Source organism: Carica papaya, chromosome 6 (genome assembly GCF_054855325.1).
Source record: "Carica papaya isolate Zhongbai chromosome 6, ASM5485532v1, whole genome shotgun sequence".
Classification (NCBI taxonomy): Eukaryota; Viridiplantae; Streptophyta; class Magnoliopsida; order Brassicales; family Caricaceae; genus Carica; species Carica papaya.
Window position 1 is genome coordinate 31,364,420 of NC_142314.1, and position 16,454 is coordinate 31,380,873.

Sequence of the window (16,454 nt, forward strand, 5' to 3'; positions counted from 1 at the left end):
ATAATCTTTCAAGAGAAATGCAGGGATAGATTAGGCTTTGGATATGGTCTCTTTGTGTTTTTTTTTTATATTTTTTCTTCTTTACTTCTGTAATTAGTCTACACAAATTAATATTAATAAAAAATATATAATTCAAATTACATAATATTTTTATTACAAAGTTAATGAATCACCTTCAAATCATATTTCTTATTCTGTCTGAAAAATTATATTATTTAAATTAAAAAAAAAGTATAAACATCTACAATTAATAATATAAAAAATTTATATATCATTTAAATGAAATAAAGTAAAATTCAAACTTGAACAATTAACTTAATAAATGAAGTGTCGTGATATCTAAATTACATTACGTTTAACTTTAATATCACGTTAAATAATAATAGAATCTGATAACCAATTATTTTTAAAAAATTAAATTAAATTAATTAAAACATTAGTTCATGAGTTGTTATCTAATCTAATAATTCAGACCCCTTTCTAACATATTATATATAATGTAATTCCTTGTTTATATCTATACGTATTTTTTTTATAAATTGCTATGATCAGCATCATGGATATATATATAACTAAAATACAAAGACAACATAGATAAGGAAAACTAGACGTAGAGTCTATACAGGAATATATAAAAGAATATTAGCCTTAAATCTTAATAGAAAAGTAATAAAAAAAAATTCAAGTGTAAGAATTTAATTTACACTCTGAAAATTAAGGAAAAAAATATACATATAGGTAATATATTTTTGTATATATATAGGCACCTTGTCTGTATATATGTACATAAACATGTAGTTCTTCGAATCTAGTTACTCAAATCCAGCATATGGTTGAACCATTCATATACAGTAATTTGAAATACAAAATTAAAAAAAAAAATCTAATCGAGTACCCTCTGAATTATATAATTTTCAATCTGATAAAAAAAACGCATTTGAAATTTACACGAACATTCATGACCAGGACTGCTGCGAAGATACTTGCCTGCAAAAAAATAAATAAATAAAAGAAGTTGCAATATATTAGAGTATTCATACTCGTACTTAAATCGTATACTCTATTTTAATAATTTGGCTGCACTTGAATACAAGTATGCGAAGAGGGTAATTATATATTAAGACTTTTTTAATTGAAGAAAGTGAAGGTTTAAGAAGAAAACATATACAAAGAAATATTATATACACATATATACTTACTCTATAATATCTGTCCAATAGGAATCACCTGCCTCATCATCCAAAAGGTGACGAACATGATCCCATGTTCCGAAGGTGGTTGAAGTGGATGTAGGGTTGGAAATATGATTTGAGTTAAGCTTGTTTTCGTTTTGGTTGATTGTAGAAGGCTCTGATGAGGCCGAGACTAATGAAGGCAAAGGATTTGAAGCTTGGATATTGGCACTTAAGCAAGGAGAAATATTAGAAGATCCCAAGTGATGATCATCATTGCTGGTATAGACTAGCTTTGAGTCTTTTAAAACTTGATGATGATCATGAGATAGATGATGAGCAACACTGTTTGGTAAGCTAGACTGATTACTCAAACTGAGTTCTTGAGGAGCAAACCCGAATGGGATCAGATAATTGTTTCCTTCCAATTGAGAGTTGATTCGAAGATACTCATTGATCTGATTGTCCCAAGATGAGCATCCAAAGTGATTAATGGCTTCTAGATTTGATGGAGGAGTGTTGAGAAGTTGCAATATGTTGTGCAACAAATGGATTTTGGCTATTTGTGTGGCTTCTGTAAGAGTGTTGTCATTAATGTTATTATTATTGACATTGTTGTTGCTGATGTCCCAGTTTGGCGCGGTAATATTAGCAGCAGTAGCAACAAGAAATTGAGGCAAGTTTGCGAGAAAACTGAGGTCAGTTCTTGGGCGGTGGGTGACCGGATCGATTCCCATTTTAAGAAGCTTTTTCTTAAGATGAGTATTCCAAAAGTTTTTGATTTCGTTATCGGTCCTTCCTGGAAGATGAGTTGCTATTGCCGACCACCTACAATTTAGAGGACAAAATTTTCAACTAATCAATAAATTTTACTATGATAATTAAATTTCTCCAAGGTTTTAATTCTTTATACGTGCCTTAAAAGTCAAAAGAATTTCTTTATTTACAAAAAAAAAAAAAGTCATATTTTTTTCCAAATGAGTCGGCACCTCATTTAACTTCTACAACTCTAATTAGAGTTGCATTGCATACCAACTTGAACCTCTTAGACGCATATATGTATGTATATACAGTGATATATTTTTCTTTGACAAATTAGTATTTGTTTAAGGAGTACTTAAGATTTTTCTCAGACCAACTTAGACTTTTACTCTTAGATACTACAAATTAATAAAAAATAGAATTAAAATGGTCAAAATAATGAGCATACTTTTGCCAATTGAATCAAACTTGTTAGTAAAAAGCTGCTAATTATTATCACTATCGTGCCAAAAAAGAAAAAAAAAAAGGAAATATCAGAACAGGAAAATAGATAGATAGATAGAGAGTATGTAATTACTTGTTTCCTAAAACGGAATGGAGATTGATGATGGTTTTCTCTTCGTCTTCAGAGAACTTTCCTCTTTTGATATCAGGTCTGAGATAATTGGTCCACCTAAGTCTGCAACTCTTCCCACATCGATTCAAACCAGCAAGCTTTGGGAGAGCTCTCCAGCTGCCATGTCCATGTTCCTCAATGTACTCTATAAGTTTCTTGTCTTCTTCTGGCGTCCATGGCCCCTTCTTCACCCCATTCCCATCTGAATATGGTGATCTCCCCATCATCCCACCTGCACTCCAACAAAATATATAACATATATATGTATGTATAGGTTTCTGAGATGGGTTTGTAATCAGGAAATTAAATTACCTGGTGAAGAGAAGCTTTGAGTGGATATGTAGTGGGCAAATAATGAAGAATGGAGCTTGTTGTATGTATGTGCGAGATAGTGGGGGGGAGGGGAGGGGGATGGCTGGGAATGTGTATGTATATGCTATATACTTGTGGGGGTTGTGTGTGTATATATAGTGTGTGTGTGTGCTAATTTGTGGAAGCTTTGAATGGAGTGAAGGAGAAGGATTTTCTAAATGAAGATGTCATTTTGACATGTTTTAACTATTATTAAGTCAAAATTACTAATATAACCCATTAGGTAGTTTAGAAAATCAACTCCTAAATTAAGAAAGTAACGAATTATTTTTGCTGTACCTGAAACTTTTTATGACAAAATAATGTTAATAATTTAATCCATTAAAAAAATGGAGCTCGATAGTGGCAAATTAGGTTATTATAATTAAGCATTACAATGCTTACTGAAATTTATAATATATATATATATATAACATATCTTCTGAATTAACGATTCATTTCTTACTTCATAATTTATAAGATCTCAATAGCTAGGTAGTGATAAATTGTAGTCTCGATTAGTATACCACCACTCCTTTTAACCTAGAATTTTCAAAAATATTCATATAACTCGTGACACTAAATAAATCAATTTCTTGAAACGAAATTGAAATTCTCATTAATCACATTTATCAGTTTATGGGGGAAATCATCACCTAAGATCCAAGATTACTTAAGAGTCACTCTTGATTAGATGTCTACTCCCCTCCGTGCAAGAATTTGCATTAAACTTTTATTCTAAAGAGTTTAGCTTTGTTAGAGACCAATAAACCCATAGTACAAGAAAATATACATCTCATTTTGTAACCATTATTTTACAACATCCCTCCGTGTTTCTATACTCTTTTCACTTTGAAGAGTCATCAATGTTACATTATAAGAATAATGGAGGAACCAATGAGTTAAAATGGTGAATAAAAGACCATTTTTTTTTTCTAACTTCCACATCAAGGATGAACATAAAAAAGACCATTAGCAAGAAGCTAGATAAGCCAAGAAATATAGCAAAATCTATCAATCTAGTATACTAATAATGATGTCAACAAAATCACTGAGAGCTAGTAACTTTTATTTAAGTACCTTATTATTTTGATCTAACCATATAGATCATATATAAAAAACTCAAAGTATCTTTAGATATTCAAGAAAGACAAACTCAACCAAGAACCAAATGGATTGATCAAAGGCTCTGGTTCAACATTGGAAATCTTCCTCCAAAAGAGGTACAAAAAAAAAAAAACAATTATTTATGACACTTAACATGACATTATAATAATGTGAATACCCAAGCATCACAATACAAATTATAAGGGCCTAACATAAGAAAATCTTTTTTTTTTGTAAGATGATTTAGATTTCTATATACATATCTCTGTGATAGCTCGGGAAAAAGCCTTCTTGGGGTTCTGAACTTGAAGACGAAATTAATATGGTAATAGGGCAAGTACTCAGTGCTACTAAGACTAAGAATGAAATCGATTATAAAATTAAGACCTTCATTTAGTAATCGATCAAAACTCCTAAAAGAGAATTGTACCCAATTAGGGATGGACATAAACTTGTAAACTACTGAGTATAGGATAATCGTCCAGGTTCATTATGAAAGAATAAAGTCATTTTGCCACTGCTTTAGGGTTGCTTCTGCAGTCGCTGGGGAGCTCTTGACAATGAGACTTTAGGATAAGTTGCTAAAATAAAAGGGAGGAGAGGATCGACCTATCCAGTTGCGGTACTAACCATATATGATTAAACCTTCCATATTCCCCCGTCTTTATACGAAATCACTAAGTTTATTAATCTATAAAAAATAACCTACTTATACTTTTCTAAGTCATTGACATCTTTTGTAACACTTGGAGCCAAAATTTGGCTCGTGATAATTTGATATTAATGAAAAAAAAAGGTATTAAAAATAATTTTATTATTATTCTTATGAAATTTTTGGAAAATATAGATTTGGGGATGAGTTTGAAATCAATTTCGAAAAAATAGGTAAAACTGTAAATAAGGGGGGTGTTTGAAAAGAAATCTAGAAAACTAGGTAAAAATATAATTTTTAAAAATACAGCCACGTCAGCAGCACGATAAGTTAAGAGCATGCCGCGTGGCAAAACATGCTGACATCGGCACCACGCGAGAGGCCACGCGGACGATTTGCGTGTTTGACGATTCGATGATCTCGATCACGTCCCACGCACATAGACGGCTCAGATGCATTCCTTCTTTAGGCGCGATCGGACGAACGAGATCAATCACAATGAACGGTCTAGTTTCACCCACGTAATCGGCCAAAACAGGCAACAATCGGACAACTTTCCTTGCTCCATGTCAACATGAACGAATGACCCAGATCGATGTGGGATAGGTATTTAAATATCGCGTCACAGGAGAACCCTAATCCTAGTTGCACCTGCCCTCGTCAGAGAAAAAGAATTAGCCGCTGAAAAAAGAGACCGATCCTTGGCTGTTGCCGCACCGGAACCACTGTCGACTGCAAAAAAAGATAAAATTTTCTCCTTCCCGCTCGGAATTCGATTTCGAGATTTCCTATGGCCATATCAGAGTAAAAAGGGACGGTGGCTAAGCTGAAAATTGCGAGCAAAATCCAACGGAGCCACCGTAGCTGAAACCCTAAAACTCCTCCGATGAGCACCTTCTCGTTTTCCGTTTTACACAATTTTTCAACAATTGTGTTCACCATCTTTTTATGCGTAGATTAGTCGAAGGAGAAACCCTAGCCGCGAAGGAGAACCAGCAGAGTCACCGCACCTGGAGAACCCTTTAGTCGGTAGCTTCGATTTCTTTTGATTTTCTAGCTAATCAAAATCTCCTAACATATTTTTTGGTACGGATACATGTAAAACCGGCTTGGCCGAGGCGAACTGTTGTCGGAGCACGGCGGTGGCGCCGTGCCGGATCCTAAAATTGGCCTAAAAGCGTTTTTAACATCAATTTTGAGTTTTTGAGATAATTTTAGATATGTGACGAGTATTTTGATTCTCGCAGAAAAAATTTAGAAAACTGTGACCCGTTAGTAGACATAGTAGAGAGTACGGTATTTTGAAACACCGATTTAGATAAGGATCCTTCACTCTATCCTCTCTTATGGTAAATTGATGATTAATAATCGATAATTGTGTGTTTTATAAAAAAAAATTAAAAAACACTAAAAATATTACAAGTCACTAGTGGAACCAAAACATGTTAGTTCACATTTGTCCTAATTTTCTATTTATTTTCCTGTACTACCTAAATTGCTTACTATTCTATTGTGCATGTATAAATAGATAGTTTTTATAGTTTTCTCGATTATCTGGTTTATTTGGTTCCTCTTGCATTGTTTATTTAATTATTTGGTTACTCGGTTATTGGTTATGATAAACTATATCGCTTGCTTGAATGTCGTTTAAATTAATCAGTGAATATAAAATAAGACACTGGTATGCTTTGGCAGTTGTTTGGATGATGAGAATCTAAATAAATGAAAGCTTACTGGGTATCATGGGAAAAGGTGGACAAACCCGGTACATAGAGAATTCTATTGTGGACATTATCTCAGTCAGACGGGATTGAGAAGTTCCATATCGGAAGGGTTTTGGGAGATATGATTCACCTTCATACCGGACAGAGAATCAAGCCGATGGTGTTTTTGACGTCTATTAACGGACAAGGTATGAGATAGCTGGGTTAATTGTCAAATCTTGATACTGGGTTCAAGAGTAGAAAGATATCCCTATGAACCCATAAGGATTCCAATAAGTAGGTTAAAAATGAAGAATTAATAATCTTATGCATGAAAAAAAAAATGTCATTTGATTATTTATTTTCATAGGTTGATTTTGAAAAAAAAACCATAATATTAAGTATCAAATAAAACGTTTTAAAGTTAATACATTTACTCAAAGTAAGAGATTCATTAGTTGTTTTATGTTTTTCTACCAACCTTTGGTTTTCTATATCAATGATTAGTGTGATATTCTTACTGGATTAGTGTAGCTTAACCTTTTATTAACCATTTCAGATCAAGAAAACTAAGATCTAGATCATGATCAGGAAGAGAGTTGAGTAGTTTACCTCCTAGACTCCCTTCAAGTGCTAGTGGTAGTTAACCCTTAGAATATCTATTTATTTATTTTTTATTATCGTTTGTCTTTTTTATGAACCAATATAAAATAGACATTCCTGTAACCCTATTAAGTATCATAATTTACTGTGTAAATAATGTAAATCTTAACTTTATTATTCGCTTCTATATTAAAGATAATAAATTCATTTTCTTTAAGATTCCAGACCTTTATATATTTCCTTAATGTCACAAAATATAACTAATTAATGTTTGATCAAGAATCAAAATCACAAACAAACCCCTCTTAAAACTGAGCCAGATAAAAAATTCTAAGGGATAAGGATTTGAAGGCTTGTATTCTCAAGTTAGTTAATTGCTAATGCTCTTAGACTCTCTATAACTAAAAATATCCATCCATATCCTTGAGGCTTGTGTAATGGTGGGGGAAGATAGGCTTGGACTCTTTAAGATGCAATTAGACACTTAAGAAACAACTTTTGTGCTTGAGCAAATCAACCTCCAAGTTAAATGTCTGCAGCCACTTCAAAAGTAAACTTCTATTAATATTAAAAAATTGTTTAAACCTCAAAAACCTTTTCTCCAACATTTCTTATCCTAGTTAACATTGTGAAATTTACTCTTATCCTCCTTATACTTACATAAAAATCCTTTTAGGATCCTCTAAATTCTATTGGGCACTGTATTGTGATTTTTGAGAATTGACATATAAATTACCAAAAGAACTGCAACGTTTGAGTGAATCATGGTTACCCTAACTCTTATGGAGAAAAGCCTTGATTTCTAAGAGACCAATATATTGAATGATCATCTAAACCCATTTACGAAGTTAAAATGGAATTTCATTTGAAGGTTAACGTAAGTTATAAAATAAATAAAAAAGCTTTCACTTAATACTCTTTGCAAATAAGGTGTCATCCTTAAAACTAGTTATTTAATTATTATAGGCACTTCTAATATATAAATAATATATTGATCAATTATTTCCTATTGATTTAGACTTTTAAAATAATTAGTCAAAATTAATTATTTTATGTGGTATAAAAGTATAAAGCTAAAGTTTGAATCATATTTGTCCGTCATCATATCAAAATTTGAAATCCATAATCCAAAATTTGAATGTAACTTAAATTTATTTATAATTTGTTTGAGTGAAACTGTAGATCTCATTTATCTTTGTTATGTCATTATGTTATCATTGGTTTATATCATTATTGCTTTTAATATCCTTCTTAATTAATGAAATTCATTTCTAATTAAAGAACACTATTCAAGCATAATGTAATCAGTTAGTCATTTATTAAGATATAATAAATTTTTATTATTGAATGCTATTAAGTATGTAATAAATGATATTCACATCAATATACATTTAGAAATAAGAAAATTTAGAAGTTTGTTTCTATAAATTTGATCTCATGGATTGATCATGTCACATCTAATTAAATTATGGAGGAAACCATCAATACAGTAATCTAATAGTTAAGATTTTAACATTTGCTTGAAGGTTACGAGTTCAACCTTAGTTGAAAATATAAAGTTTGTCATTTTGTATGTGTATAAAGAATTATGACGGTCAACTCATAATATTTGATTCAATAAATGTATGATCTAATCCATTGTTGTTGATGAGATTGTGATGATTAAATTGGATTTTGTTCTAATAAAATATTATGATTATGACCAGAAAAAAAATATTTTATAGCAGTTAATGGACCATCAGCACAACAATCTAATGATTAATATCGTAATATTCTACTTAAAAGTTGTAAGTTCAAATGTTATTTAAAAAAATAGTGTTTGTTACTTTGCATGTGTATTATAAGAATACAATAGTCGATCCGTAATGTTTAATTCAATCTATTAGATTGTACTGACCAAGTTGGAGTATTACGATTCGATGAAATAAACAATATTTCATAACAGTTAAACTCTTTTAGATATAGCAGGCACAATGGATCAATGTTTAATTTAATTTTATTATATTTCAAAACTTATTTCAACTAGAGAGACTTTCATATTCAAATGTTGTTACATTATTTAACTACGGAAGATTAAACCATATAATTACACACAAAATAATAATAATAATTTTTCTAAATCATTTATAAGAAGGGGGTATTTCAGTAAGCATACATTCAAAAATACTTCCACAAAATTCAACTTGTATTATGACATTCACTTGTTGTACAAGGCAATATAATGTTGTACACCAACATCCATAGGGTAGGTTTGTTTCTAATATCTCTCTCTCTCTCTCTCTATATATATATATATTCTAATATGTCTCTCTCTCTCTCTCTATATATATATATAAATATATACGCTTTACACGTGGTATATAATCATGGGTCTTGTACCTTAATTTCCATGGATGATCACGAAGAAAAGAAACTTCTTCTCTCCTTAAAAACAAACTGATTTTTAATTATTTTTAATTTTTAATCTCCCTGTTATTTTATTTTTTAAAAATAAAAAAATTAGACACGCAAAATATATTTGCTTTTTGAGCTTGTCGGACCCACAAGCTATGAATCGCCTCCACATATAATTCTAACGACTCAATTTAATATATAGTTTGTATATATTTATATAACCTATAGTTTTCCATGAAGATTAATATACAACCTAATTTAATGTTACCCTCGAGTTGACTTATTGGAAACTTGTTTGAAAATTTTTTGTTTTTAAAGTAAGAGTCATAAAATAATTATTAATGGTTGATATAAATAATATATTTTTATTATTTTTACAAAAAAATTGAAATAAAAAAAGAAAAGAAAATAAAATAAAATAAAATTCTAGAACATTAATGGACAAGTCTCAAATATTAATTTAGTTTGACTAAATAGTTTATAGTATTAAAAAAAACTTTATTATATCATATTGACCTTAAACATATATATATTGATGTACTTTAAAATTCACTATTTTTTTTTTAAAAACCATAATTTTTTTTCGACGATAAATTACTATTTGATATAAAAATTTAAATAGATATTAGTTTCGATCTATCTAAATTTATATTTTTAAAATTTGTTAAATTTTGTGAGAGAAAATATTAGAGTTGTGTGTAATTTCATTTAGATATGTGTGTGTATATAAATGAAGGTCCAAATTAAGTTTATTATTATTTCAAAAGAAAACATAAAGCCTATGGGGTGAATCAACCAGTCAACACAAAATAAATTTTATGCTTAAAATTTTTTTACACGTGTTTTGAGTATATGTGACAAACTTGTACCAACGCCTTGCCATACAATTCTATGTCACGTTTTTGTATATATCTATATATATATATATATATATATATATATACACATACATACATACATTCTTTTATATCAATTTTATTTCTTTACAAAAAAATTATTTTAAGTAAGGATGACAATAGAGTAAGTCTAGAGCCGAGTTTTATTAAGCCAGAACCCTATTTGCCCCTATGACGGAATAAATTCAAATTCATCTAAAATTCAAGACGGTTTTAAAATTTATTTTTTTTATTTTTTTCGATTAGATTGGACTTGCAGATTATCCAACCCGAAACGAATCTTGTTATTTTTATTATATTAGTATATATATAATTTATAATTATAACTAGGATATATATTATTTAAGTCATATAAATATAAATATATTTACAATAATAAAAGGTAAAAATAAATAAATATAAGTGGTAGGTTGGGTTTTGGATAAATTTTCAAAGGTCAAATATGAACCTGCTTCGTATCCTCCTAATAACTTGAACCTGATCCGTTCTGAACTTATACTTCAATAAAAAGATAGTAGTAGATTAAGTTCGAATGTAAAATATCATTTTTCGTTTTATAACTAGTAATTATAACTTTTCAACTATGAATGATTGAACGAAAGGGGTAAAAGATATTTGAATTTAAATTAACACGGTCTTACTAATGATTCTTTAATTACATAGTTAATACTTCAATCTCTTTGTAAGTGTTGGTGAGTTTGAGTTGAGTTATAAGTTTTTAAATGCTTCTGTTATGAGGTTATGTTATCGTCGATGAATGTACACATTAACTAATCAATGAAATACACGAATTTTACTAAAAAAAAATTTGAGATATATTTTAATTGTCGTTTAAGTTATCAGACACCGTAAAATTTAAACTTAACTAAGCGAAAATACGAAATTAAAATAAGATAATTTCGTACAATAAAATAAAAAGTTATAACTTCCAAACATGTACAATTGTTTGATGTGTATAGAGCACGTAAGTGACCTCACATCTTAGAATGGAGTCAATGCATTATGGGAGTAAAAAGGATGGTAGAGCTTGGTGGGGGGATTTTCTCTTTACTTTACCTCATTATCTATTTTGAAGTAAAATCAAATCTCCACTTATTTTCAAAAAATTAACAATATGCACATTTTATATTTGGGAAAATTCTAGGGTTTATTTATTTATTTTGGGTAATCTTTGTTTTTTAATTGTATTCTTTTTGTGGGTTAATGAACTTATTTTGTTTCATTAAAAAGGTTTTTATAGCAATTTTTTTAATTAAAAAAATTCTCTAATTTAAACAATAGAAAAGGAATTTAAAAGTATTAGAATTATGTTTCATGTGCTAAATTACGAATTCAAAAAAAAAAAATTATATGTACATAGAATTTTTAAAATTAGTAGCGTTTGAAAAGGAACGTATTTGAATTGTATTTGAAAATACAATACCGATATAAATACAAAAAAATATAAAGCGTTATTCGAATTAGTTTAAAATCATACATGAGCAAATCATGCATTCTCTTTTTTTTTTTTATTTAATTTATATCTAATTTTTAAATTTGAACCGTATCGATACGGATATCTCTAATTAAATATTTTAAGTTTATATTACGCCTTAACAAACATGGTGTATGTACACACATAGAGGTACAATATTAAATTTCAAAATTTCTACATATAAGTAGATATTCAAAATGCCCTCATTAGATTAAATAGGTTACAAAGAAGTTGTTTTGAGTTTAAGTTCAAAAGTTGGTAAAGTGATTAGCCATAGGATTAAGCAAGTGTAAATTGAAAAAGATTAATTAGTACTTGTTTAATTAAAAAGTTTAATTATAAATTAAGCATATTTACATTTTAAGCCATTCAAAATTTCAACCCGGCAAGGCAAGTCTCCATTGTTGGCATTATAACACGTGTAATTACCATTCTTCCAATGCTTCTTTGCTTCTCCTACCATAATTACCTTTGTTCTCATTAATCAACTTCAATTATTTTGACAGTGACTAAATTAACCCCACATTTTATCCAAACAAACTACTCTTCTTTTTACTGTTTAAACATTTACCAACAAGTCAAAATATTGAAGTTTTACAAAGTTATGCATTTCAAGTTTTAATTTTACCCATCATGGAATGGTAAATTATTTGACACCGAATTTAACTTTTTACCTTTTTATGATCTCGGCTGCTTTTGCAGCCACCTCAAGATAAGATTTATTTTTATAGGAGTTATAATTAGTCACGTAAAATATCAATTAATTTAATTTAATTTAATTTACATTTATAGTGATTGTTAAATAAAAATAATAGTGTTTTTGATCAGTTAATAAAGTTATTAAGTAAAGAAGCATAATTATTATTTAACAATTTCATTTGAATCAAATATAACTTTTTTTTTTTGTCTCGGGATAATTAGCTTTGAAATAATAACTTCTTAAATAATAATAATAATAATAATAATAAAATAAAACAAAAATAATAAATAAAATTCATTTGGGGACATTTTTGAAAAATAAAATTTCTTAATTATGTCCATTTTGTGATAAAAATGAATTTGTTTGAAGAAAATATGAGTGATTGGGGGTCATTATATTGATTTTAGGAAACGCGCAACGTGAAAGCCCAATCAGCAACGTGGTGAATTGCCACATGCCACGTGGCAGCCGCGTCGACAAAGACTCCACACGGAAAGCCCATGTTGGCAATTTGCGTGCCAAGAGGATCAAATGGCTCGTGGTCATTCCCATGCGCATGGACGATCTAAATTCACGCCTGCATGAATTTGAATGAACGGCTTGGATGAACCACGCATCGATCCAACGGTCCACACGATCAACGGCTTAAATTTGACAGGCTAGCCAATCCAACGATCAGGATGCTTATGGGAGGAAAAGTCGGGTTTCCCTTAAGTGGCCTCGATCGGATGGCTCTCATCGTGCCACGTTAGCTCGATCAGACAGCCGAGATTAAATAAAGAGAGGTGTTTAAACCTCTTTTTAGCCGACCTTTCAAACCCTAGCCAACACAGCCGATTGGAGAGAAAGCGACAGGGGAGACCAGAAAGAGTGCAGGTGACTGAACGACAATGGCACTGCCATGCTAGAGACCCAATCGATGCTAATAAATCTGACTTTTTCCTTCTTTCTCCGTAAAACCATTCCTTTTCATGTTTTAAGTTGATTTTGACCATAATTTCACTAGGATTTGACATAACCGAGAGAGAGGAATGCTGGGGAAGAAGAACCAAACGGCAGTGCCTGGTTATACCACTGTGTTGGAACCTTAAATCAAGCCCAAAAAGGCAAAATTTTGAGAGTCGGGAGCCACTGCAAATCATAGTTGAGAGTAACGGTGTTCTGGTCTCCGATCCAAGGTAAGAATATCTCAACCATTTCTTTAGTTACGGTTAAATAAAAGTTTAATTGATAATAGGCGATGATTGTAAACGATTTTGTGATTACTTGATGATTAAATATAGGTTGTCGATGGAGCCAGTAATCGATTTAGTTTTTGTTCGTTATTAGTTTTATTTATATTTTCTATTCTTTTTTTTATCTTTTTTTTATTTTCCTTCTCTTTATTTATTTATCTTTCAATTTTCTAATTTTCTTTCAATTTATCTATTATGTTTTTATTTTTGTTTCGTTATATCCATCTAGAATCAATGTATTAATCACGTATCTTGAGTTGTTATATTTTATTTCATTCCATTTTGTTTTATTTTGTATTGTATTATTTTGTTCTAGTTTATTTCATTCCGCTTCATTCTTATATACTATTTTATTTTATTTCACCTTAATTTATTCGTTTCATTTTATTATTTATGTTATTTCATTGTATCAAAATTTATTCTATTTTGCTATCTTATTTCACTCTTATTTACGATTTTATCCTTAATGGGTATCGAAACATGGATTACATACTCTTATATTATTTAATTGATAGGTCTTACATGCTATTGATTGTTTACATAATAGTGAAATATATACATACATAAATTGATGACATTGAATCATAGGCTTACGAGGTATTATAGAAAAGAGTGTATGGACTTAGTACATAGGGTGAATCCTATTGTGAACGTGTCTTCAGTTGTAAGGGCTTGGGAAGTCCCATACCGGACAGAATTGGGAGTTAATTAATTATGCTCATACTGAACGTGATATTGAAATATTTTTTAATTGTGGCGCCTATTACTGGACATAGTATGAGAACGATCAATGGTTTACTAAGAAAATATTTGTGTATCCACGTCTAACAAGGATCCCTATAGGCCCCAACGATACCGATAGTGGAAATAAAAATAATATGACAGAAATGAAGATGGTAAGAAACCCTAGTTTGGGTGAAAAGGTAAAGAATCTAACGTTTTATGTTCATTGGAATGCATGTTTATTATAATTTAATCATGATTCTAATTATATCTTAGTATATTGTATTTGAAAGACTACAAGTAAGAGAAAGAAATAATAATGTTTTCAGTAAAAACATATAAGGGATGCATTAGCATTTGGATTTCATTAAAAAAAATAGGTACCATTAGTTGTTTAATGGTTTTTTATAACCCTTTAGTTACTGTGTCGGTGGTAAAATTTTTAGTATTCTTATTGAGTTAGTTTAGCTCAACATTTTCTTATTAATAATTTCAGATCAAGACGATCAAAACCCGAATCTTGAATAGTGAAAGAATAACTAGGATATTATTCCTTCCCATTTTGGAAAACTCGAATTAAGGTTAATTGTTGTTTTGTAGTAGTTTTCTTGTTTTAGATTCTAAAACATTATAGTAGGCCTTTTTGGCTATTATAAGTTAACAACCTATCACTAAAATACCCCTAGAGGGGGATAGGGCTAAGCGGAGCGAAAAGGGTTTTCCATGAGACAGGAACCCGGCTCTTCAATAGAAATCCCTACAGTGAAGTCACCCGAGGGGAATTATATTCACCCTTCTTTCAGCTCAGCTTTTGTGATTGTGAAATGGTCTTTGTGGTTCGTTTGCCCTTGTGACTATGCTTTCTGTGATGAACTTTTGCTGACTCTTCACTCTATTCATGCTTAGCTGGAAGGTTAGATCTCATAGAGTTAGCATAGATTGATAGAGATGGCTTTTGCGCCGGTTAATTTGTATCCCATTCTTCAGGTATAGTTTAGTTTGATCACAGATCGTGCAAAGAATGTAACTTTTAAATTGTAAAATATTATATAAATGATAATTTCAGTATCACTATATTATTATAATCATGTTTAAATACTCAAAATCCTTAATATGAATTTCTGACTTTTACAGTTGGTATCAGAACTACGTTACTTGGAACAATTTCTTACACATAGAATTGAAATAATTAAATGCATGTTAAGAGTGAACCTCAAAAAAATTTGAATCTCAAGCTATTTTCATGTGTTGTAGGTAAGGAAATATGAGGAAAGAAAGGCTCTTACAAAACAGAGCAGCCCCGGAGGGTTCATTATGGGAGGACGTTGATCGATTCTTCAAAATACTCAAGAGGTTGATTTCTATTCAGCAGGTTAGGGAAGAGAGAAGAGGGTTGCCTGATCCCCTTCTACCCCTACTATAGTATGAACCACCTCTACATCAAGAGGACCCAGTACCTATACAGTACAATCTGGTACCTCCACAATACAATCCAATACTTCCACAGTATAATCCAGTGCCTCCATATGGCCATTCAGTCCTTCAGCATAATCCAGTTCCTATCCAGCAGTACCCAGTTCCTTCTACGATGGACCCAGGTTATATCGAAAGGTATAAGAGACTTAACTCATCTACTTTTACAGGGACATTTATTTTTACAGGGGCATTTACTTTTGAGAAAATTGAGTACTGATTGACAGAGACCAAGAAGACCTTTGTGATAGTTCGGTTGATTCTCGAACAGAAGGTCATCATTGCCATGTATATGCTCATGGGTGAGACAAGATGTTGGTGGCAACTCAAGCATGCTATTTTGCCTCCGGTCGTCTGGGAACAGTTTTTGGCAGCCTTCAATACCGAATACCTTTTGGAGCACCTTCAACACCTGAAAGAAATAGAGTTTGCACAGTTAGTCCAGGAAAATTTGTTAGTTATAGAATATGCTTAGAAGTTTCTTGAGTTGAGAAGATACTACCCCGATAGTATGACAGATGAAGATAGAAAAGTAAAGAGGTTTGAATGAGGTCTTCCCCCTAAGATCATATGACAATTATATATTTTTGAGC

At 30.5% G+C, this 16,454-nt stretch overlaps 1 protein-coding gene across 2 annotated transcripts; it reads right to left on the reverse strand.

Annotated features, from left to right (window-relative positions):
• Positions 1–767: 767 nt before the first annotated feature.
• Positions 768–3,114, reverse strand: LOC110815975 (transcription factor MYB53). 2 transcript variants are annotated; one of them, XM_088222651.1, is made up of 4 exons: positions 2,863–3,114; positions 2,512–2,782; positions 1,200–2,000; positions 768–987 (listed from the first exon to the last, which is right to left on the reverse strand). In XM_088222651.1, the coding sequence occupies exons 2-4, from the start codon at positions 2,775–2,777 to the stop codon at positions 957–959; spliced, it is 1,098 nt and encodes a 365-aa protein (XP_088078777.1). In that variant the 5' UTR covers positions 2,778–2,782; positions 2,863–3,114; the 3' UTR covers positions 768–956. The 2 variants fall into 2 exon arrangements, with proteins under 2 accessions (XP_088078777.1, XP_088078778.1); XM_088222652.1 differs by lacking the exon at positions 768–987 and having other exon boundaries at positions 1,196–2,000.
• Positions 3,115–16,454: the final 13,340 nt, after the last annotated feature.